The sequence below is a fragment of the Mobula hypostoma genome, chromosome 2 (assembly GCF_963921235.1).
Source record: "Mobula hypostoma chromosome 2, sMobHyp1.1, whole genome shotgun sequence".
Classification (NCBI taxonomy): Eukaryota; Metazoa; Chordata; class Chondrichthyes; order Myliobatiformes; family Myliobatidae; genus Mobula; species Mobula hypostoma.
This window is the reverse complement of record NC_086098.1, coordinates 23,427,410-23,453,037: the sequence shown is the minus strand read 5'-3', so window position 1 is coordinate 23,453,037 and position 25,628 is coordinate 23,427,410. Positions and strand designations below refer to the sequence as shown.

The 25,628-nt window shown below is 41.1% G+C and overlaps 1 protein-coding gene across 1 annotated transcript in view; it reads right to left on the bottom strand.

The window, feature by feature from the left end:
* Positions 1–25,628, bottom strand: part of nkain2 (sodium/potassium transporting ATPase interacting 2) — a 663,645-nt gene that overhangs the window by 25,377 nt on the left and 612,640 nt on the right. Inside the window, exons 5-6 of the mRNA XM_063034222.1 lie at positions 16,706–16,766; positions 619–700 (exon numbers count right to left, since the gene is read on the bottom strand). Coding sequence (XP_062890292.1) covers positions 619–700; positions 16,706–16,766 — 143 coding nt within the window. The remainder of the gene's footprint in view (positions 1–618; positions 701–16,705; positions 16,767–25,628) is intronic.

Below are 25,628 nucleotides of genomic sequence, written 5' to 3'. Positions count from 1 at the left end.
CCAGAGGACACAGCCTCAGAACAGAGGGGCGTCCTTTTGGAATGGAGATGAGGAGAAATTACTTTAGCCAGAGTGGTGAATCTGTGGAATTCTTTGCCACACGCAGCAGTGGAGGCTGTCATTGACTATATTTAAGACATACATTGATAGACCAGCTGTGAAAGGATACAGGGAAAAGGCAGGTGATTGGGGCTGAGAGGGAAAATGGATCAGCAATGATGAAAAGGTGGACAGATGCGATGGGCGAAATGGCCTAATTCTGCTCCTATATCTTATGGTCTTATGATCTTAAATTGGAAGGATATGATTATAACCATTCTGTCAGAGTTACTATGTCTTAGCAATGTGTAGAAATAGTTACAAACCATGTACATAAAACTAAACACATGGGTGGAATTTAATTCTCTGGGGTTTCTCTGAATTCTCAATTGAGTTTGAAGCAGTTGAAAGAAACCTACAGAAGTTCACTGCAAAAAAAAAGAAAGAATACTAACTTTCCCTCTCAGGGAGGATTGCAGCAGTTTATAACAGTCTTTGTACTTAAATCCAATAAAATATTCAAGAAGACATTATGGAATATTAAGTTTCAAAGCAAATTCAGCTACAAGATCTACTTACATATACATGGGCTGCAGTTGTAAATGAGATGTTTTCTGTGGGCCCTGGTAGCCATACGAGTCAAATCCTCCGATGAAATCGACTGTTCGGGGATAAAGAAATACAATTATATTCCAGTGGGTGTATTAATGATCTAATCCCTGATTGTATTTAACAATACAAGGTACTACATCAGAATTTCGGCAAGGCACAAGCAGAAGCAATCCATATCGTAACTTTGACGACTGTCTTCTTGGGTTATTCAGCTTGTAATTTAGTAGAATGGATTGTCTGCCTGATTATTATTCTGCAAGGTATGGGATTTTCCAAAATGGGAGAATAAATGTTTCCCAGATGAATTCCCTCTACAATAGCTTTATTTAATTTATTTTCTTATTTGTGCTATTTTTAATAAAAGGCAGAATTGATGCAACTATATTTTCAGAGTACTCTGCAGAATTGCTCCAAGCATAATATATAAGCCAAGAAATAGTTTATGTTGTGTGTCTAATTCAAAATGCTCAAACACTATCAGCAGGATAACCACAACAGCACTGTTCACAGTGATAAATATGTTCCTAAAATATTAAAGAAGCATTTTGATTTGCTTCATGCTACAAATGAAGCAACCGTATAAGGAGTGGAATTGCTAGTGTGCGCTAGATATTTGCAGCAGTTACATGTCCTTGATAGTTTTGGTCAAATGGCCACTGATGCAAACTTCAGTAGTGCCTGTGGCTGAAGGATGTTACATTTTATGAAGTACAAATCACGGAATGGCGGAGCTGACTCGATATGCTGAATGACCCAATTCTATTCCAATAATACTGTGCAAAAGTGTTAAGCACATAGATAGATATAGCTAGGGCAGCTAAGAATTTTGCACAGTACTATATATTGGTTAAAATAGGAAGGGGTTACGGAAACAGAAACAAGAGTACTTAGCTTTGTATTGGCTCAGTAGTATTAGTGTTACTTGGTAACTGGAAAATATACTGTGCTATGCAAAAGTCTGAGGCACTCTAACTGTATATATGTGCCTAAGAATTTTGCACAGTACTGCATGTCTGATTGGATGCCGGGGTGAAGATACGTCTCTACCGAAGGAGGTGTAAGGTGCTCCTTGCATCTGCAAGTCTGCAGGTTACTCTTGGGCAAGGTGCAGAACCTGCTTAGCTCTCGATCAGGGTCACGTTAAGTCACGTTGAGTACTCCATCTTGATACTGTGGGGGGGGGGTGGGGGTGGAAGCGACAGCAGCCGTGCCTCTGGCCCTTAGTCTGGCCCTGTGGCTCAGAAGGGTAGGGAACTAAAGAGGAAGGCAGCAGTATCGGGGAGCTCTGTTAGTTAGGGGGACAGATTCTGTGGACGTGAAAAAGAAACACGGATGGTCATTTTCCTCCCAGGTGCCATGATCTGCGATGTTTCTGAACATGTCCACAATATGCTGCAAAGGGAGGGTGAGCAGCCGGAAGTTGTGGTACAAATTGGTACCAACAACAAAGGTAATAAAAGGGAAGAGGTCCTGAAAACAGAATACAGGGAGGTAGGAAGGAAGTTGTGAAGCAGGACCTCAAGGGTAGTAATCTCAAGATTGCTGCCCATGCCATGCGACAGTGAGGATAGGAATAGAATGAGGTGGCAGATAAATGTGCAGCTGAAGAATTGGAGCAGGGGGCAGATATTGAGATTTCTGGATCATTGGGACCTCTTCTGGGGCAGGTGAGACCCGTAAAAAAGGGACGGGTTGCACTTGTATCCTAGCGGTAGGCAACCATGGCTGACAAAGGAAGTTAAGGACTGCATAAAAGCCATGGAAAGGCATACAAGTTAGCAAAAGTGAGTGGAAAGTTGGATGATTGAGAAGCTTTTAAAAATCCAACAAAAGGCAACTAAAAAATCTATAAGAAAGGAAAAGATGAAATACGAGGGCAGACTAGCCAATAACAAAAAACATGATACTAAAAGTATTTTCAGTTATATAAAAAGTAAAAGGGAGGTGAGAGTTGATTTTGGACCACTGGAAAATGATGCTGGTGAGGTCATAACGAGGGATGAAGAAATGGCAGATGAACTTAATGGGTACTTTGCATCTGTCTTCACTGTGGAAGACACTAGCAGTGTGCCAGAGGTCTGTGAGTGTCAGGGAGCAGGACTGAGTGCCATTGCTACCACAAATGAAAAAGGCAAACTCAAAGGACTTAAGGTGGATAAGTCACTTAGATCACATAGAGTACATCCCAGAGAAAGAGATTGCTGAACAGATAGCAGATGCATGATCTTTCAAGAGTCAGTTGATTTTGGCATGGGTCCAGAGGACTGGAAAATTGCAAGTGTCACTCCACTCTTTAAGGAAGGAAAGAAGGCAAAAGAAAAGAGATTATAGGCCAGTTAGTCTAACCTCAGTGGCTGGGAAAGTGTTGGAGTCTATTATTAAGGATGAGGTTTCGGGGTACTTGGAGACTAATGATAAAATAAGTCAAAGTATGCCTGATTTCTGTGAAGGGAAATCTTTCCTGACAAATGTGTTAGAGTTCTTTGAGGAAGTTACAAGCAGGTTAGTCAAAGGGGAAGCAGTGGATGTCATTTACTTGGATTTTCAGAAGGCAATTGATAAGGAGCCACACATGAGGCTGCTTAACAAGATAACATGGATAGAGGAATGGCTGACAGGCAGGAGGCAGTGAATGGGAAGAAAAGAGGCCTTTCCTGGTTGGCTGCCAGGGACTAGTGGTGTTCCTCAGGGGTCAGTACTGGGACTGGTACTTTTCACATTGTTTATATAGTGGAATTGATGGCTTTGTGGCAAAGTTTTCAGATGATACAAACATAGATGGAGGGGTGAGTACAGAAGGGCTTAAACAAATTGGAAGAATGGGCAAAAATGTGGCAGATGGAATACATTGTTGGGAAATGTATGATAATGCAGTTTAGTAAAAGAAACAACAGTACAGATTATTATATAAATGGGGAGAAAATTGAAATATCAGAGGTGGAATGGGACTTAGGAGTTCTCATGCAAGACTTCCAGAAGGTTAATTTACAGTTGCTACTACTACTACGTCGACTCAAGCCTAGGGGGCCAGCATTTACAGGTTGAGTCTGTGGTAAAGAAGGCAAATGCAATGTTGGTATTCATTACAAGGGAAATAGAATATAAAAACAAGGAGATAATGCTGATGCTTTATAAGACACTAGTCAAGCCGCACTTGGAGTATTGGGCTCTATATCTCAGTGTTGTCATTGGAGAGAGTTCAGAGGAGGTTCACGAGGATGATTCTGGGAATGAAGGAGTTAGCATATGAAAAGTGTTTTTGCAGTTTTGGGCCTGTACTCACTGGAATTTAGAAGAATATTGGGGGGGAGGGACTTGGAACCATAGAACCATAGAAAATCTACAGCACAGAAACAGGCCTTTTGGCCCTTCTTGGCTATGCCAAACCATTTTTCTGCCTAGTCCCACTGACCTGCACCTGGACCATATCCCTCCATACACCTCTCATCCATGTACCTGTCCAAGTTTTTCTTAAATGTTAAAAGTGAGCCCACATTTACTACTTCATCTGGCAGCTCGTTCCACGCTCCAACCACTCTCTGTCTGAAGAAGCCCCCCCCCCCGCCAATATTCCCTTTAAACTTTTCCCCCTTCACCCTTTACCCATGTCCTCTGTTTTTTTTCCTCCCCTTGCCTCAGTGGAAAAATCCTGCCTGTATTCACTCTATCTATACCCATCATAATTTTGTATACCTCTATCAAATCTCCCCTCATTCTTCTACGCTCCAGGGAATAAAGTCCTAACCTATTCAACCTTCCTCTGTAACTCAGTTTCTCAAGTCCTGGCATCATCCTTGTAAACTTCTCTGCACTCTTTCAACCTTATTAATATCTTTCCTGTAATTTGCTGTCCAAAACTGTACACAATACTCCAGATTCGGCCTCACCAATGCCTTATACAACCTCACCATAACGTTCCAACTCTTATACTCAATACTTTGATTTATGAAGGCCAATGTACCAAAAGCTCTCTTTACGACCCTATCTACCTGTGATGCCACTTTTAGGGAATTTTGTATCTGTATTCCCAGATCCCTCTGTTCCACTGCACTCTTCAGTGCCTTACCATTAATCCTGTATGTTCTACCTTGGTTTGTCCTTCCAAAGTGCAATACCTCACACTTGTCTGTATTAAACTCCATCTGCCATTTTTCAGCCCATTTTTCCAGCTGGTCCAAATCCCTCTGCAAGCTTTGAAATTCTTCCGCACTGTCCACGACACCTCTAATCTTTATAGCATCAGCAAATTTGCTGATCCAATTTACCACATTATCATCCAGGTCATTGATATAAATGACAAATAACAATGGACCCAGCACTGATCCCTGTGGCACACCACTAGTCACAGGCCTCCACTCAGAGAAGCAATCCTTCATTACCACTCTCTGGCTTCTTCCATCGAGTCAATGTCTAATCCAGTTTATTACCTGTCTATGTATACCTAGCGACTGAATCTTCCTAATTAAACTCCCATGCAGGACCTTGTCAAAGGCCTTACTGAAGTCCATGCAGACAACATCCACTGCCTTCCCTTCATCCACTCTCCTGGTAACCTCCTCGAAAAACTCTAATAGATTGGTTAAACATGACCTACCACGCACAAAGCCATGTTGACTCTCCCTAATAAGTCCCTGTCTGTCCAAATACTTGTAGATTCCATCTCTTAGTACTCCTTCCAATAATTTACCTACTACTGACGTCAAATTTACCAGCCTATAATTTCCCAGATTACTTTTAGAGCCTTTTTTAAACAACAGAACAACATGAGCTATCCTCCAATCCTCCGGCACCTCACCCGTAGGTAACGACATTTTAAATATATCTGCCAGGGCCCCTGCAATTTCAACACTAGTCTCCTTCAAGGTCCGAGGGAATACCCTGTCAGGTCCTGGGGATTTATCTACTCTGATTTGCCTCAAGATAGCAAGCACCTCCTCCTCTTCAATCTGTATAGGTTCCATGACCTTACTACTTGTTTGCCTTATTTCCATTGACTCCATGCCAGTTTCCTTAGTAATTACAGATGCAAAAAACCCATTTAAGATCTTCTCCATTTTTTTTGGTTCCATACATAGCCGACCACTCTGATCTTCAAGAGGACCAATTTTATCCCTTACTATCCTTTTGCTCTTAATATACCTGTAGAAACTCTTTGGATTATCCTTCACCTTGACTGCCAAAGCAACGCCATGTCTTCTTTTAGCCCTCCTGATTTCTTTCTTGTATTTTTTTGCACTTTTTATACTCCTCAAGCACCTTATTTGCTCCCTGTTTCCTATTCATGTCATACATTTCTCTCTTCTTCTTTATTAGAGTTCCAATATCTCTTGAAAACCAAGGTTCCTTATTCTTATTCACCTTGCCTTTAATTCTGACAGGAACAGACAAACTCTGCACTCTCAAAACATCTCCTTTGAAGGCCTTCCACTTACCAATCACATCCTTGCCAGAGAACAACCTGTCCCAATCCACACCTTTTAGATCCTTTCTCATTTCTTCAAATTTGGCCTTTTTCCAGTTTAGAACCTCAACCCGAGGACCAGATCTATCTTTATCCATGATCAAGTTGAAACTAATGATGTTATGATGATTAGAACCAAAGTGTTCCCCTATACACACTTCTGTCACCTGTCCTAACTCGTTTCCTAATAGGAGATCTAATATTGCATCCTCTCTAGTTGGTGCCTCTACATATAGATTTAGAAAACTTTCCTGAACACATTTTACGAACTCTAACCCATCTGGACCTTTAACAGTATGGGAGTCCCAATCAATATGTGGGAAATTAAAATCTCCTACTAACACAACTTTATGTTTCCTGTAGTTGTCTGCTATCTCTCTGCAGATTTGCTCCTCCAATTCTCGCTGACTATTGGGTGGTCTATAATACAACCCCATTAATGTGGTCATACCTTTCCTGTTTCTCAGCTCCACTCATATGGCCTTGGTAGATAAACCCTCTAATCTGTCCTGCCCGAGCACTGCTGTAACATTTTTCCTAACTAGAATGCCACCCCCTCTCCCCCACCCTTCATTCCTCTGCCTCTATCACGTCTGAAACATCGGAACCCTGGAACATTAAGCTGCCAGTCCTGCCCCTCCTGTAGCCAAGTTTCACTAATGGCTATAATGTCGTAATTCCATGTGTCAATCCACGCCCCCAACTCATCAGCCTTCCCCACAATACTCCTTGCATTGAAATAGACACACCTCAGAAGATTATTAGCACCACACACAACCCTTATATTTGTGACTTTGCATGAACTTTTAACATCATTTATTTTCACCCCTGCTCCACTATCTGCTCTGGCACTCTGGTTCCCACCCCCCTGCAAATCTAGTTTAAGCCCTCCCCAATAGCACTAACAAACCTCCCTGCAAGGATATTGGTCCCCTTGTAGTTCAGGTGTAACCCGTCTCTCTTGCACAGGTCCCGCCTGAAACTGAAACCTATGGAATGTTGAAAGGACTAGGTAAGGTGGATGTGGAGAGGAGGTTTCCTATGGTGAGGGTGTCCAGAACTAGAGAGCAGAGCCTCAAATCTGGAGGGTAACCTTTTAGAACAGAGGTAAGGAGGAATTTTTTAAGCCAGAAAGTAGTGAATCTGTGGAATGCTCTGCCACAGACAGCTGTGGATGCCAAGTCCATGGGTATATTTAAATTGAAAGTTGATAGTTTCCTGATTGGTCAGGACATCAAAGGTTATGGCGAGAAGGCAGGTGTATGGGGTTTGGTGGGATCTTGGATCAGGTATGCTGGAATGGCGGAGCAGACTCGATGGGCTGAATGGCCTAATTCTGCTCCTATGTCTGGTGGTGTTATGGGAGCAGGTGCTGGATGGTCGTATGGACATCTGGTGCATATCATGTCCTGGTTATTCGACCTCTGACACTAGGCAGAAAATTTCTGAAGAGTATTGATCACCAGTCTTGTAAAGACACTGCTCAGAAGATGGCAGAGGAAAACCACTACTGTAGAAAAATTTTCCATGAATAATCATGCTCAAGACTATGATTGCCCACATCGTACGACACGGCATATAAACGGCATATAATGGTGATGATGATGATGACGTATGTCTTATGGTCTTATGATTGAAAATGTGCATCTGAGACCAAGGCTAGCTTGGATGAGTCTTGTAATGATAATCATGATTAGATCCTGGTTCTGAGATGGCATCTGCAACCAAGTGACCGGCCAAAAGCAATGAGAAATCCAGTTTGGCAATCATTTAGTTGAGTAGGAGGGCGGTAAGTAAGAACAAAGGGTTGAGGAAGAGATCAACGAGCAGGCACAGTTGTCAGACACAATGGGTAAGTACTGGGCTTAATTGGTTGGATCTCAATTTGGCATGGTGTAGTGAAAGCTGGTTGTCCAGGGAATTGTTAACAATGGTTGCTCCGAAATGGATTGCATTAATTTTAACACAATATGAAAAGAGAAACATATCTGGGAAATTGCACAATTTGACCCATGTCTGATGAGGACATCCCATGTGATCCCATGGACCTCCAGAGTGACAGAAAACAACTTGGAAAAATGGTCACGATCCCTTTTCACGAGTATATCTTCAGATGCATAAAGTTCAAATAAGCAGCATAACTTAACTACTATAATCAGATCCTGATCAAGCAGTATCTTTCATGTCAAACATTTTGGTGAACAATGGTAACTTTGACGGGCATTGACAGGTAGGAAACCAGGAAGGAGAATGTTCAATATTTTGAAACACAGAACGGAAAGGAGCAAGTGTTCACCAGCAGGCTTCTCAGGTCTGCTCCATTGTCCAATATAGCTATTGTCCAGTAATCTATCCTTCATAGTTTTCTGGGATCGAATATATCAGAGATTCAAGAATTTCAGCAAGAAGACATTATGCGACCTATGGCTCCTGTTTCTTTTAATTATGTCCCCTTGTTTGAGTACCTCCCACCAGAGGGTACAACTCAATGGCTAATAACCTGCTGGCAGGACTCGGCAGGCCAGAGATTATCTGTGGAGGTAAAGGGAGAGTAGACATGTTAGGTCAAGGCTCTATATCAGGGGTTCCCAACCTTTTTAATGCCATGGACCCCTACCATTAACCGAGGGGTTCATGGACCCCAGGATGGGAACCCCTGCTCTATATGCTTCTTGATGTAGGACTTGACCTGAAATGTTACTCATCCCTGTGCCTCCATGAATGCTCCTTGACCCTTTGAGTTCTTCCAGTAGTTTATTTTTTCTCCAGATTTAAGCTCTCTTGTGTCTCCCTTCTCAAAATCGACCTTGTCATGCCCCTTGGGATCTTATATGTTTTAATGTGATCATCATCCATTCTTCAAAGGTCCAACGAACGCAGATCCAACACTTTTGTTTAGCAGGACAACCCTCTCATCCCAGGGTCTAGTCTTACAAGTTTCTTCTCAATTGCCTCAAATGCCAGTGTATCAGAAGCACATAATAAAGACTGCAAGATGAACATACTACTGAAGCAAAAGTTGAATTATTATAACAATATTATAAAAAATAATTACATTTTAAAATATTCACGTAAGGGAATTGTATTCACCTACATTAACTTTCTGGTGCCAAACAGTAATCACTAAACTGGTCCACTAAACTGTAATCACGGCTTAAAATACCATTAAAAAACAAGTTACACATCCTGCAACAACAAAAAAAAACATTTACAAGATACTTTGCAGGGAGAATAGTTTGTAAATACCTGAATGTCTTGTACTAATGGCAGACGAACAATGGGTTTTTCAGAGAAGCACTGAATTACTGTGCAAGTGTGTTCATTGTAAAGAAGCTTTAGGTTCATTGAGTAATGATGGTGAACACTGACTGTTTGAACGGCACTTTTATGCAGTAGCTACATCCTGAAATTCTTAAAAGCTTAAAAGAAATATTATGGGACTTATTGAAAATCAAAAGATGTTGACAGAATGTCTTCCTTGGCTAGGGAGTCCAGAGGCTAAGGTCAGAGTCTCAGAACAAAGAGTTAGACATTTAGGATGGAAATTACTTTTTTTGCTTGGTGACTTTAGAAGTCAGTGCCTTTGTGGATACTCTATTGTGGAGTACCTTCAAGATAGGTATCGACTGACTTTTTGACGCTAATCAAAAACACAAGAGATTCTGCAGATGTTGGACATCTTCAGCAACACACACATGATCCTGGAGGAACTCAGCAACTCACACAGCATCTATGGACAGCAGGAGCTCCCAACCTGGGGTCCTCAGACCCCTTAGGTAGTGGCAAGGCTCCATGGTACAAAAAAGATTGGACACCCCCATTCGAAAGGAATAAACAGTCGACATTTCAGGCTGAGTCAATCGAAGGATATTTGAGATGGGTTTAAGATAGCACTACTGAAGGCATGTGACAGCTTAGTGGTAGTTCAAAAGACAAGAAATTTGACTAAAAATATTATCAATAACACCTTTTCTGAAGTAATTTGTGGTAAACTATCTCCGTAAACAATGAAAAGGAGATCAAAGGCGAAGCAAATTTGAGGAATGAGTTGTGTTGGTGCATTACAAATGGTTGGTGTGTTGACACAGATGGAGTTGGAGTGAATGATTTGGACAGGAGGAGTTGAGGCAGAGGTATTTTGATTAAACTTTTCAATCTCTTAGTAGGAACTGATAAAAGAGATCGGGATTGATCATTTGACTAGTTGAGGTAGGCAGTGGTCTAGGACTAAAGGGCCAGTGTCTCAGATCAAGAATTTGATGGAAGTGATGACCCCTTACTCTGGTGGTCTCCAGGTAGGGTCTTGCTCCTTAATTATCCAGATTCGGAGGAGTACAGACCTCTGTTCTGCAAATAGCAATTGATGTTCATTGTTAATTTTTAAATTTTCAATACAAGATCTTTAATTAACCACCACTGATTTATTTTTTTTTAAAAGCCAGGTGCTAGATCAGTGAACATCTGACTGAATTCTTGAGAGGCTAAATAGATTCTCCACTTCATTTGTTCCTATACTCCTAATTAAGTTGGGCATGGTAACGAGAAAATAAAACTTCATTTGGTACCTAGGAGAAAATCAGCCTTAATTTAAACTTAATTTCATTCAGTTGCAAGTAAATCTTTAAAAGTACAGCTGTAATTTTTGTGGAAATCATATAAAGTGCAAAAATAATTGTTTAATTAAATTAATGATCAAGTAAACATGAATTCAACCTCCTTCATCAGATAAGGATTATCAGTCTTGAATAGCACCTGAATGTATTAAGATAATTTCCTCCCCCTAAAAAGGCCACTGTCATTTAAAGATTATTGTCCAGCTGCCCTAAAACCAAACAAGCCAAATCCTACAGGAAGTGAAATTGAAAAGTAAAAGCAAGCAAAGTTCCTCTGCCCCAAATAATTTTTGCAAATAACAATATGCTGTTCCCTCTTGAGAGCATTCTGCAATAGTTTCATTATTTATGAAAGCAGCAATCTATAACAAATTTTCCTCCCATGTCAAGATTGTTCTTGGTATGTGCTAAGGCCTTCAGCAGAAAAACATTGGAGGTTATTTATAAATACAAGGGTATTGTAAATTTAATCCAGCTTTTTATCTATCTTCTATTTTCCAAACTGTCTAAATTTAATCTTTAAACCAAATTAATTTTCTCATTGTAATGGAATCAGTAATCCAGACAAATTTGATAAATTCTCTTAGAAACCCTCTCCTTTAGGTTTTTGGAAAATGGTTCAAAGCGATCTTACATCACCAGAGATTTAATAATTGAAATTAATTGTATAATGCCAGTGATGATGTATGTTAATTTATGTGGGTGAAGTACATACTTCTATTAATTATTGCGTGAAATCAGTCTAAAGTTGCAAATTTATTTCCAGTTGGATAATCTTCAAAAATAGATATTTTGTGGGGGAGGACATAGGTCATTGAATTCTGTAGTTGCTATAATTTTGACAGAAGAATTGAAAAAGCTCAGACATATGGTGTTAAAATAGATATTATATGATTTTCTGGTGATTTCCATTCAGCCAAGAGTATTGCACATGGCTAAGTCAAGTTTCTGTGTTGTAGTAATAGTTGGCGTGATGTGCATTCTGAGTAGCTGGAGCAGAATATAAATTAAATAACTGGATTTTTTTGCCGAATGAAAATATAAAACTGAAAGAAAAATTAAGTCAAACATCTCTTTTATTTATTGGTTAATCTTGTGTGGTATTGCACCTCAGGCACCTGAGGTACCTGGATTATTTCAAGGTTCAAGGTACATTTATTATCAAAGTATGTTAGCAGTATACTATTGAGATTCGTCTTCTCCAGACAGCAATGAGACAAACAAAACCAAGGAAGCCATTGAAAAGAAAAAAACATCAACCCTCTCTCACGCACAAAAAAAAACAATCATGCAAATGGCAACAAGAACATCAGCCCCCCACCCCATATACACAAAAAACAAATCATGCGAATGGCAACACAATTGATGTGATATGGACCATCTTTTGTCACTTTTCCAACAGAACTCATAAAAAATCCAATGGTTTTGATGCTTCATCTTTATTAACCTACTAGAGTTGAGCTTTTCACAAGTTTGCCAATGTTAAAGGGGAAGTCCTATTTTCCTCCTTTGAAAGGATGAAATCCAAACTTGGTGTGCACTTTTGAATATAGTCACAATATTAAAACTCAAAGTGCCATATAGATCCTGTAGAAAGTTGATAAGGACATCTCACCTGGTCAATTGCATTAGGCTTGCCCTCAGGACATGGCTTAAATGTTCCAGCGAGCACAGGAGTTATAATTTATCATTACTCCTTTTAAATACAACTTGCTTGTTCATTTATCTTCCACATCATTGGAAGCAATCCCATTCTTCTTGATAACCCCAACCCCTTTAAGTATTGGGAGCAATTATTTAACATTGGTATCTGTTGATTGCCCAACTAACTCATGAGACAGGGTACATTAATGCACGTTTATTTTTCCATGGCACGTTGAAATACAAAAGCTTAACAGTTATTTAACCATCTAATTTCTTTGGCCAGAGAGTGGTGAATCTGTGGAATTTGTTGCCACGGGCAGCTGTGGGGGCCAAGTCAAGGGGTATACCTAAGGCAGAGGTTGAGAGATTCTTGATTGATCAGGGCAGAAGGGATACAGGGAGAAAGCAGGAGACTGGAGTTGGGAGGGAAAATGGATCAGCCATGATGAAATGGCCTAATTCTGCTCCTATATCTTATGGAATTAATTTGACATACTCATTAGAATTAGATAGATTAACCTTATTTGACACATGTACAATGACATGCATCATTTGCGCCAATGACCAATACAATCTAAGTATGTCCTGGGGGCTGCCGGCACATGTCACCATGCTTCCTTCCAGTGCCAACATAACTTATTAACCCAAAGGTGTAAAAAGGTGGATGAATTGAAAGTGCAGGTTGTTATTAATGATTATGATATAGTTGGGATCACAGAGACATGGCTCCAGGGTGACCAAGGATGGGAGCTCAACGTTCAGGGATATTCAATATTCGGGAGGGATAGACATGAAGGAAGGGGAGGTGGGGTGGCGTTGCTGGTTAAAGAAGAGATTAACACAATAGAAAGGAAGGACATAAGCCGGGAAGATGTGGAATCGATATGGGTAGAGCTGCGTAACACTAAGGGGCAGAAGACGCTGGTGGGAGTTGTGTACAGGCCACCTAACAGTAGTAGTGAGGTCGGAGATGGTATTAAACAGGAAATTAGAAATGTGTGCAATAAAGGAACAGCAGTTATAATGGGTGACTTCAATCTACATGTAGATTGGGTGAACCAAATTGGTAAAGGTGCTGAGGAAGAGGATTTCTTGGAATGTATGCGGGATGGTTTTTTGAACCAACATGTCGAGGAACCAACCAGAGAGCAGGCTATTCTGGACTGGGTTTTGAGCAATGAGGAAGGGTTAATTAGCAATCTTGTCGTGAGAGGCCCCTTGGGTAAGAGTGACCATAATATGGTGGAATTCTTCATTAAGATGGAGAGTGACATAGTTAATTCAGAAACAAAGGTTCTGAACTTAAAGAGGGGTAACTTTGAAGGTATGAGACGTGAATTAGCTAAGATAGACTGGCAAATGACACTTAAAGGATTGACGGTGGATATGCAATGGCAAGCATTTAAAGGTTGCATGGATGAACTACAACAATTGTTCATCCCAGTTTGGCAAAAGAATAAATCAAGGAAGGTAGTGCACCCGTGGCTGACAAGAGAAATTAGGGATAGTATCAATTCCAAAGAAGAAGCATACAAATTAGCCAGAGAAAGTGGCTCACCTGAGGACTGGGAGAAATTCAGAGTTCAGCAGAGGAGGACAAAGGGCTTAATTAGGAAGGGGAAAAAAGATTATGAGAGAAAACTGGCAGGGAACATAAAAACTGACTGTAAAAGCTTTTATAGATATGTAAAAAGAAAAGACTGGTAAAGACAAATGTAGGTCCCCTACAGACAGAAACAGGTGAATTGATTATGGGGAGTAAGGACATGGCAGACCAATTGAATAATTACTTTGGTTCTGTCTTCACTAAGGAGGACATAAATAATCTTCCAGAAATAGTAGGGGACAGAGGGTCCAGTGAGATGGAGGAACTGAGCGAAATACATGTTAGTAGGGAAGTGGTGTTAGGTAAATTGAAGGGATTGAAGGCAGATAAATCCCCAGGGCCAGATGGTCTGCATCCTAGAGTGCTTAAGGAAGTAGCCCAAGAAATAGTAGATGCATTAGTGATAATTTTTCAAAACTCGTTAGATTCTGGACTAGTTCCTGAGGATTGGAGGGTGGCTAATGTAACCCCACTTTTTAAAAAAGGAGGGAGAGAGAAACCGGGGAATTATAGACCGGTTAGCCTAACGTCGGTGGTGGGGAAACTGCTGGAGTCAGTTATCAAAGATGTAATAACAGCACATTTGGAAAGCGGTGAAATCATCGGACAAAGTCAGCATGGATTTGTGAAAGGAAAATCATGTCTGATGAATCTCATAGAATTTTTTGAGGATGTAACCAGTAGAGTGGATAGGGGAGAACCAGTGAATGTGGTATATTTGGATTTTCAAAAGGCTTTTGACAAGGTCCACACAGGAGATTAGTGTGCAAACTTAAAGCACACGGTATTGGGGGTAAGGTATTGATGTGGATGGAGAATTGGTTAGCAGACAGGAAGCAAAGAGTGGGAATAAACGGGACCTTTTCAGAATGGCAGGCGGTGACTAGTGGGGTACCGCAAGGCTCAGTGCTGGGACCCCAGTTGTTTACAATATATATTAATGACTTGGATGAGGGAATTAAATGCAGCATCTCCAAGTTTGCGGATGACACGAAGCTGGGTGGCAGTGTTAGGTGTGAGGAGGATGCTAAGAGGATGCAGAGTGACTTGGATAGGTTGGGTGAGTGGGCAAATTCATGGCAGATGCAAGTTAATGTGGATAAATGTGAAGTTATCCACTTTGGTGGCAAAATTAGGAAAACAGATTATTATCTGAATGGTGGCCGATTAGGAAAAGGGGAGGTGCAACGAGACCTGGGTGTCATTATACACCAGTCATTGAAAGTGGGCATGCAGGTACAGCAGGCGGTGAAAAAGGCGAATGGTATGCTGGCATTTATCGCGAGAGGATTCGAGAACAGGAGCAGGGAGGTACTACTGCAGTTGTACAAGGCCTTGGTGAGACCACACCTGGAGTATTGTGTGCAGTTTTGGTCCCCTAATCTGAGGAAAGACATCCTTGCCATAGAGGGAGTACAAAGAAGGTTCACCAGATTGATTCCTGGGATGGCAGGACTTTCATATGAAGAAAGACTGGATGAACTTGGCTTGTACTCATTGGAATTTAGAAGATTGAGGAGGGATCTGATTGAAACGTATAAAATCCTAAAGGGATTGGACAGGTTAGATGCAGGAAGATTGTTCCCGATGTTGGGGAAGTCCAGAACAAGGGGCCACAGTTGGAGGATAAAGGGGAAGCCTTTTAGGACCGAGATTAGGAAAAACTTCTTCACACAGAGAGTGGTGAATCTGTGGAATTCTCTGCCACAGGAAACAGTTGAGGCCAGTTCATTGGCTATATTTAAGAGGGAGTTAGATATGGCCCTTGTGGCTACGGGGATCAGGGGGTATGGAGGGAAGGCTGGGGCGGGGTTCTGAGTTGGATGATCAGCCATGATCATAATAAATGGCGGTGCAGTCTCGAAGGGCTGAATGGCCTACTCCTGCACCTATTTTCTATGTTTCTATGTTCAAACTGAATGTCTTTGGAATTATTTGAGGAAACTGGAGTACAGGGGGAAACCCACATGGTAATGGGGAGAATGCACAATCTCCTTACAAACAGTGGCAAGAATTGGACCCCGATTGCTGGTGCTGTAATAGTGTTGCAGCAGCTGCTATGCTACCTTGCCGCCCCATGACCAATGAACTTCTGGATGCAAGGTGAACTGAAATAGGGAATTTCTCTCATCACTTAGTTCAGTAAAAAATTCAGATGAACTCAAGTTATAATTAAAGGGGTTAACTTCACTCCATTTGGCCCATCATTGAAATGTTCCCACAACCTCTGGACTCACTTTCAAGGACTTTTCATCTCATGTTCTCAATATTCATTGCTTATTTATTTGTTTTTTTTTGTATTTGCACAGCTTGTTGTCTTTTGCACACTGGTTGAATGCCCATTGATTCTGCTATGGTTATTAATCTATGGGTTTATTGAGAATGCCTGCAAGACAGTAAATCGCATAGTTGTATATATGTACTTTGGTAATAAATTTACTTTGAACTTTTTGAACTTTCTAAAAGTTGATGGTGGTGGGATTTTCACCAGACTTTTGAGCGAGAGGTCTCAGGTTCAAATCCGGCCAGCTCCTTGAACATTTACTCGTGCTGGGTTGAGCGGCGGGCTAGCAACTCAGCCTCATAAAACAGATTAACACAAAAGAAATGGCATGGTTGCTGCCTAATACACTAACTAGGTACGGGGAGGAACTTTTTGAACTTTGGGAAGTCGATAAATATATACTTCTTGACCAGGTTTTCAGCACTATTGCCATTTGAAGTACTTACAGCTGTCTTCCTCCTCAGCAACAATTTTGATCACGTAACAGGCATAGATAAACCCAAGTAGCTGCAAAAGAAACAAAAAGTCCATTACACACAATGGTCAAAATTAATCAATAGAGAAATGAAATCATTGTACAATTATAATAGTGGATGTAACTGCCCCTCCCAGCAAAGCTGCTTGTTTAATTTGGAATGTGAAAATAAAGAGTGGGAAATAATTCACATTTACAAGCAATAAGAAGCCAGAAAAGCACCTGGGTAAACATGTGCCCAAGACATTGTTTGTATCATTAGAAGATTTTTCATGCTCTCTTCCTTCCTTTAAAATGCATTTCAATTTGTGAAGACACTTTCTTGTATTGTTACCCAGGCTCAGTATTTCCTGGCTCACATGGCATTTCAATGCCATTAACACTTTAAAAATAGAGATTTAACATAAATTTTAAGTAGAGAAATCTATTTTGTTCTGGAGCATTCACTCATGAACGTCCAAATTATAGTCTGTGAAATGATAATCCATTACTCAGAACGTAAAATTATTCATTTCAATTCACCAGCTTTTTTGTTTTTTAATAAGGTAGGAATGGAAAAGATGGTCTCAGTTATTTTTCATCATTGGTGGAAGGATCTTAAATAAGGATACTGAAATACATTTGTGTCGATAGTTTACCAATTAATGGGCTTCTTGTTTCCAGTTTAAGACAATTCACCAAAACAAAAATATCTCAAAATGTTTCCTAACCGTCAAGAGTAATTTTTTATTGTCGTTGCTAATACCTCTAGCAGCCTAGGAGCCCAGTTTAGCAGATGCATAATGAGGTGCTGTCAGCATTCTAGAGTATCTCATCATAGATACAAAATAAAAACAGATCCTTCAGCCCAACTGTACTGGGTTGCCCAGTGAGCCCTTCGCCATCCACATCTCTCCTATACAGAGAAGTTTAATCAAGCACTGTAATATTCATGTCTGTTTTGGGACTACCACATTTAGCCTCAATTCTCTGTGAATAGACCCCTGTGAATAATCAAAACAATCTCACATTTGCAATCTTATATCTCACAGACAACGGGGGTTAAATTTAGAAATCCCAAAACAGGCATGAATATTACAATGGTAGATTAAACATCTCTATTTAGAATTAATTGATGAAGTTATCTCCAAATGTAGCATGTTTTGGGTGGGAATGTGGGAAGAGATAAAAATGTATAACTTGCAATAAACTGTTATGGATTTAGAGGTCTGTGGAGCTGAATGCAGTATTTGACAGGTATACATGGTTTTCAATAAAGCATTTGCAACTGTTTACAATTTAACTGCATACATTTAACATAATACTGTGAAGGTTTTATGAAGCATAATGGCTTATTTCTCATTTGAATAGGCATTTGAGATTCTGCAGGCCAGTCGTCGTAAACTGGGGTCTATGACGAACGGGGGTGGGAGGGCGGGATGGAAGGCACGTGCAGTATACATATAGTGCCTATAAAAAGCATTCATCCCCTTGGAAGTTTTCATGTTTTATTGATTTACAACATTGAATCACAGTGGATTTAATTTGGCTTTTTTTTTTAAAAACACTGATCAACAGAAAAGACTCTTTCATGTCATAGTGAAAACGAATTTCTATAAATTGGTGTAAATTTATTACAATTATTAAACACAAGATGATTGATTGTACAAGTATTCACCATCTTCAAGTCAGTAGCTGCATCTTTGGCAGCAATTACAACCTTGAGTCTGTGTGGATAGGTCTCTCATCAGCTTCGCACATCTGGGCACATATTTTTCTCCATCCATCTTTACAAAACTGCTCAAGTTCTGTCAGATTGCATGGGGATTGTGAGTGAACAGCCCTTTACACATCCAGCCACAAATTCTCAACTGGATTGAGGTCAGGAATCTGATGACCACTCCAGGACATTAACTTTGTTGTTTATAAGCCATTCCTGTTTAGCTTTGGCTTTATGCTTGGGGTCATTAGAACACAAAACAGAGGAACAGACTTAGCCCATCGAGTCTGCTCCACCAATCCATGACGGTTGATTCTGGATCACACTCAAACACTTGCCTTCTTGCCATATCATTTAATGCCTTGACCGATCAGGAAACTATCAACCTCCACCTTAAATATGCCCATGGATTTAGCCTCCACCGCAGTCTGTGGCAGAGCATTCCCTAGCTAAACAATTCCTCCATACCTGTGTTCTAAAGGGTCACCCTCTGTTTTGAGGCTGTGCCCTCTAGTTCTTGATACACCCACCATAGGAAACATCCACCCTATCCAGTCCTTTCAACCAACACACATCAAATTTGCTTGTGAATGCAGCAGGACAGGCAGCATCTCTAGGAAGAGGTACAGTCGACGTTTCGGGCCGAGACCCTTCGTCAGGACTAACGGAAGGAAGAGCTAGTAAGAGATTTGAAAGTGGGAGGGGGAGGGGGAGATCCAAAATGATAGGAGAAGACAGGAGGGGGAGCAATGGAGCCAAGAGCTGGACAAGTGATTGGCAAAAGAGATATGAGAGGATATGACAGGAGGCCCAGGGAAAAGGAAAAGGGGGAGGGAGGAAACACAGAGGATGGGCAAGGGGTATAGGCAGAGGGACAGAGGGAGAAAAAGGAGAGAGAGAGAAAGAATGTGTGTATATAAATAAATAACGGATGGGGTATGAGGGGGAGGTGGGGCATTAGCGGAAGTTAGAGAAGTCAATGTTCATGCCATCAGGTTGGAGGCTACCCAGACGGAATATAAGGTGTTGTTCCTCCAACCTGAGTGTGGCTTCATCTTTACAGTAGAGGAGGCCGTGGATAGACATGTCAGAATGGGAATGGGACGTGGAATTAAAATGTGTGGCCACTGGGAGATCCTGCTTTCTCTGGTGGACAGTTTTTTCAACATTCGGTAGGTTTCAATGAGGAATGTACTTACCAAAATACATTTCCCAACATTGTATTCCATCTGCCACTTTTTTGCCCATTCTTCCAATTTGTCTAAGTCCTGCTGCAATCCATTGCTTCGTCAGCACTACCTACCCCTCCACCCGCCTATGTATCATCCACAAACTTTGCCACAAAACCATCAATTTTATTGTCTAAATCATTGACAAACAATGTGAGAAGTAGCTATCCTAATACTGACCCCTGAGGAACACCACTAGTCACTGGCAGCCAAGCTGAAAAGGGCCCTTTTATTCCCACTTGCTGCCTCCTGCCAGTCAACCACTCCACTATCCATGCCAGTACCTTTCCTGTAATGCCACAGGATTTTAAATTATTAAGCAGCCTCATGTGTGGCACCTTATCAAAAGCCTTCTGAAAATCCAAGTAAATGACATCCACTGCCTCTCCTTTGTCCACTCTGCTTACTACTTCCTTGAAGAACTCCAATGGATTTGTCATGCAAGATTTCTCTTCACAGAAACCATGCTGACTTTGACTTACTTTATCACAAGTATCCAAGTGCCTCGAAACCACATCCTTAATAATAGACTCCCGCTCTTTCCCAACCACTGAGTTTAAGCTAACTGGCCTATAATTTCCTTTCTTTTGCCTTCCTCCCTTATTAAAGAGTGGAATAAAATTTGCAATCTTCCAGTCCTCCAGGCCCATGCCAGAATCAAGTGATTCTTGAAAGATCATGACCAATATATCTGTTATCTCTTCAGCAGCCTCTCTCAGGACTCTAGGACATAGCCCATCTGGCCCACGTGATTTATCCACCTTTAAGACATTTGAGTTTGCCTAGCATTTTTTCCTTTGTAATAGCAACAGCACTCACTCCTGCTCCATGACACTCACAGACAACTGGCACACTGCTAGTGACTTCCACAGTGAAAACTGATGCAAAGTACCCAATAAGTTCATCTGCCATTTCTTTGTCCCCCACTACTACCTCACCAATATCATTTTCCAGTGGTCCAACGTCGTCTCTCATCTCCCTTTTACTCATTATACAACTGAAAATTCTTTTAGTATCATGCTTTATATTATTGGCTAGTTTGCCCTTGTATTTCATCTTTTCCCTTCTTATAGCTTTTTTAGTTGCCTTTGTTGGATTTTAAAAGCTTCCCAATCATTCAACTTCCCACTCACTTTTGCTACCTTATATGTCCTTTCCATGGCATTTATGCAGTCCCTAACTTCCTTTGTCAGCCATGGTTGCCTACCCCTGCCATTTGAGAACCTCTTCCTCTGTGGTTTTATCTATCCTGTGCCTTGTGAACTATTCCCAGAAACTTATCCTCCTCCAATTCACCTGGGCAAGCTCCTCTCTCATGCCTATGTAATTCCCATTATTCCATTGTGATAATGATACATGAGTTATGCTTCTGCCTCTCAAATTGCAGTATGAATTCAATCATATTATGATCATTGCCTCTTAAAGGTTTCTTTACGTTAAATTCCCTAATAAGATCTGGATTATTACACAACACCCAATCTAAGATAGTCTTTCCCTTAGTAGGCTCAAGCACAAGCTGCTCTAATAAGCCATCTGGTAGGCATTCAACAATTTCCCTCTCTTACGATCCAATAGTAACCTGATTTTCCCAATCCTCTTGCATATTGAAGTCCCCCATTACAATTATGTCATTATCTTTATTACACGCCTTTTCCAATTCCCTTTGCTTTCTCAACCCCACATCTTGGCTACTATTTGGTGGCCTATATATGATTCCCATAATATTTTTTCCCCTTGCAGTTTCTTAACTCCATCCACAAAGATTCAACATTCTCTGACCCTATGTCTCCTCTTTCTAAAGTTCTAATTCCATCTCTTACCAACAGAGCTACACCATCACCCAAAGCCTTCCTGCCTGACCTTTCGCTACCAAGTATATCTTTTGATGTTAAACTCCCAACTGTGACCTTCTTTCAGCCATAACTCAGTGATGCTCACAACATCATTCCGACTAATCTCTAACTGTGCCACGAGTTCGTCCACCTTATTCCAAATGCTATGTGCATTTAAATACAACACCCTCCGTCCTACATTCTTCATCCTTTTAAATTTTGCCTCTGTGGTACAATTTAACTCTTTGTTCTGTTTGCACTTGTACCCAATCATTGGCTTGTCCTTCCTTACATTCATGTTACACCCATCATCTACTTGTAAGTCTGCTGGCTCACCCTCAGCTCTATCATACTGGTTCATTCCCCAGCTATATTAGTTTAAACCACTCCCAACAGCGCTAGTAAATCTGCCTGCAAGAATATATTGGACCCCTCTGATTTTTGTGCAAGTCCCACCTGCCCCAGAAAAGGTCCTAATTACCCAGAAATTTGCTCCAATTCTTCAGCCACGCATTTATCTGCTACCTCATTCTATTTCTATCCTCATTGTTGCGTGGCACAAGCAGCAGTGCTGAGATTACTACCTTTGAGGTCCTGCTTCTCACCTTCCTTCCTAATTTCCTGTATTCTTTTTTTCAGGACCTTATCTCTTTTTCTTCCTATGCCATTGGTACCAATATGTACCATGACTTCTGGCTACTCACCTTCCCTTTTCAGGATATTGAAGACGCACCCAGAAACATCTCAGACCCTGGCACCTGGGAGGAAAACTACCATCCACTTCCTTTTTGCATCCACAGAATCACCTGTCCATCCCCCTGCCTATAGAGTCCTCAACTACTGCCTCCATCCTCTTGAGTTCCCTACCCTTCTGAGCCACGAAAGCAGACTCTGTGCCAGAGGTACGGCCGCTATTGCTTCCCCCAGTTACGTCTCCCCAACAGTACTCCAACTGGAGTACTTTTTGTTGAGGGGGAAGGCCACAGGGGTGCTCTCCACTATCTGATGTTCTTCCTTCCCTCTCCTGACAGTCACCCATTCATCTGTCTTCTGTAGCCTTGGAGTGACTAACTCCCTGTAGCTCCTGTCTATCACTGCCTCACTTTCCCTACAAGCCAAACGTCATCGAGCTGCAGCTCCAGTTCCCTAAAACAGTCTCTACGGAGCTGCATCTTGATGAACCTGGTGCAGATGTGGCCATCGGGGAGGCTGGGAGTCTCCTGGAAATCCATCAGCTGGCACCCAGAATAGAATCAACATACATCAAAGTTGCTGGTGAACGCAGCAGGCCAAGCAGCATCTATAGGAAGAGGCGCAGTCGACGTTTCAGGCCGAGACCCTTCGTCAGGACTAACTGAACTCACTCTTCCTTCAGTTAGTCCTGACGAAGGGTCTCGGCCTGAAACGTCGACTGCGCCTCTTCCTATAGATGCTGCTTGGCCTGCTGCGTTCACCAGCAACTTTGATGTATGTTGCTTGAATTTCCAGCATCTGCAGAATTCCTGTTGTTTACCCAGAATAGAATGCTAGCTCTGTAGACACACTCCCTATTCTTTCTAGAGTTAAATAATAAAAAAGAAATAAGAAATAAGGAATGAACTCACCTATTTACCTTGCCTCTGTCTGTTCTTGCTGAAGCCCCATTGAGCCAAAGCTCACTACGCTGACTCAGAGTATTCTGACAATGACCTCTCCCACGATTACCGCTCCACTAGGTGGTATGTCTCTTTTATAAAGACTGGGTTTCTTCTTTGTCAGGCCTGTGCTGGAATGCTCCTGTTGCATCTGCACAGAACTCCAATCAATGACTCCCATTGAAAAACGGGCTGCTTTTCCAAGCCATTTGTTGGACCTGCCTGGGAACACTCTGGATGCATCTCCACATTACTCCAATTGTTTTGCTGGAAAACAAATCTTCTCCCATGTCTCAGCTCTCTTGCAGACTGCAGCAAGTTTTCCTGCAGGATTTCCCTGTATTCTGCTGCAATCATTTTACCCTCTACCTTCACAAGTCTTCCAGGGCCTGCTCCAGTGAAGTGTCCCCACAGCATGATGCAGCCACCACCATGCTTCATGGTAGGGATGGTCTGGTTTTAATAATGTGTAGTGTTTGGCTTATGCCAAACATAGCAGTTAGTTTGACGGCCAAAAAGCTCAATTTTGGTTTCATCAGACCATAGAACCTTCAGTGTCTCCCACATGCCTTCTGGCAAACTCTAGCTGAGATTTCATGTCAGCTTTTTTCAACAGTGGCTTTCTCTTTACCACTCTCTCATAAAGCTGTGACTGGTGAAGCACCTGGGCAACAGTTGTTGTATATGCAGTCTCTCCCATCTCAGCCACTGAAGCTTGTAACTCCTCCAGAGTTGACATAGGTCTCTTAGTGGCCTCCATCACTAGTCCCCTTCTTGCACAGTCACTCAGTTTTTGTGGACAGCCTGCTGTAGGCAGATTTACAGCTGTGCCATATTCTTTCCATTTCTTGATGATTGATTTAACTGTACTCCAAGGGATACTCAGTGACTTGGAAATTTTCTTGTGTCCATCTCCTGACTGTGCTTTTCAATAACCTTTTTGCAGAGTTACTTGGAGTGTTCTTTTGTCTTCATGGTGTAGATTTTGCCAGGATACTGCCTCAGCAGCAGTAGGACCGTCCAAATACAGGTGTATCTTTACAACAATCAATTGAAACATCTTGACTGCACACAGGTGATCTCCATTTAACTAACTATGTGACTTCTAAAGTACTTTCTCTATCAATTATTTTTCATTTTATAGTTGTAATTAATTTAAATCACTTTGTAGAGATCTGTTTTCATTTTGACACGAGTTTCTTTGTGTTGATCAGTGTCAAAAAAGGTGAATTTAAATACGCTGTGATTCAATGTTGTAAAACAATAAAACATGAAAACTTTCAAGGGGGGAGATGAATACTTTTTATAGGCACTGTAGCTAGGGAGCCTCAGACTTTTGCACAGTGAGTGATGATAAACCTGATTCTGATATGGGTCTCTATTGTGGACTGAGAGTGGGAATGGGTAGGGAGAGGGGAATCGTGGTTGGGAAAAGGTGAAGGGAGAGGGAGGAGAGCAGGGGAGCACCAGAGTGTCATTCTGTAATGATCAATAAACCAAATGACCTTGTCTGGTGTCTCAGGGCGGGGTGTGTCTGCATCCATGCCACCACCCAACCCTGGCACTCCTTCTCTGCCACCTGTCCCACACCCCTCCCATGACACTTCATTCTTGCCATTCCCAATATCCTTTACTCCCACCAGATTTACAAATTCACTCTCTGCTCCATATGGACAAATACAGTAATGTGCAAAAGTCTTTGGCACCCTAGATATATACTGTATACGTATGTACCGAAGATTTTTGCATAATTTTCTTTCTTTTCAAATCTTTTTATTGTTATATCATACAAAAGAAATAACACGAGTATATTGAAGTAACAACACTTAAAATGTCTCAAAAAAGACATTATCTTAAAGATTGAAAAAAAAGTTGTGATAACAAAAAAAACCTACTAAGCAGAAAAAGTGGGAAAAAAACCCCATTAGGTGTACAACCCTGGAGCCATGCATCATACAAAAAGCTTCTAAAAATAAACATCAAACCGCCAGCAAGCAAAGAAAATATACCAAAAAATTTACAATTAGATCGTGGCAAGAATCTATCAATTAGCTCAAATGATAATAATGAGCAAATGAGCCCTATCTTTTCTCAAAATCAAATAAAGATTCAAAGGTTCGACTTTCAATTTTCTCCAAACTAAGACATAGCATCACTTGAGAGAACCATTGTGACAAAGTGGGAGCTGATGTATCCTTCCACTTCAACAAAATGGCCCTCCTAGCTATCAATGTAACAAATGCAATAACATGTTGGTCAGACACAGAAATACCATGAATATTTTGAGGAATTATTCCAAAAAGCACAGTTAATTTATTAGGTTGTAGATTAATTTTAAGTGCTTTAGAAATTGTTGAAAAAATGGACTTCCAGAACTGTTCCAATATAGAACAAGACCAAAACATATGTGCTAGTGTAGCTATCACAGTTTTACATCTATCACAATAAGTATCACCATTAGAAAATATTTTAGAAAGTCTCTCCTTCATCAAATGATAAC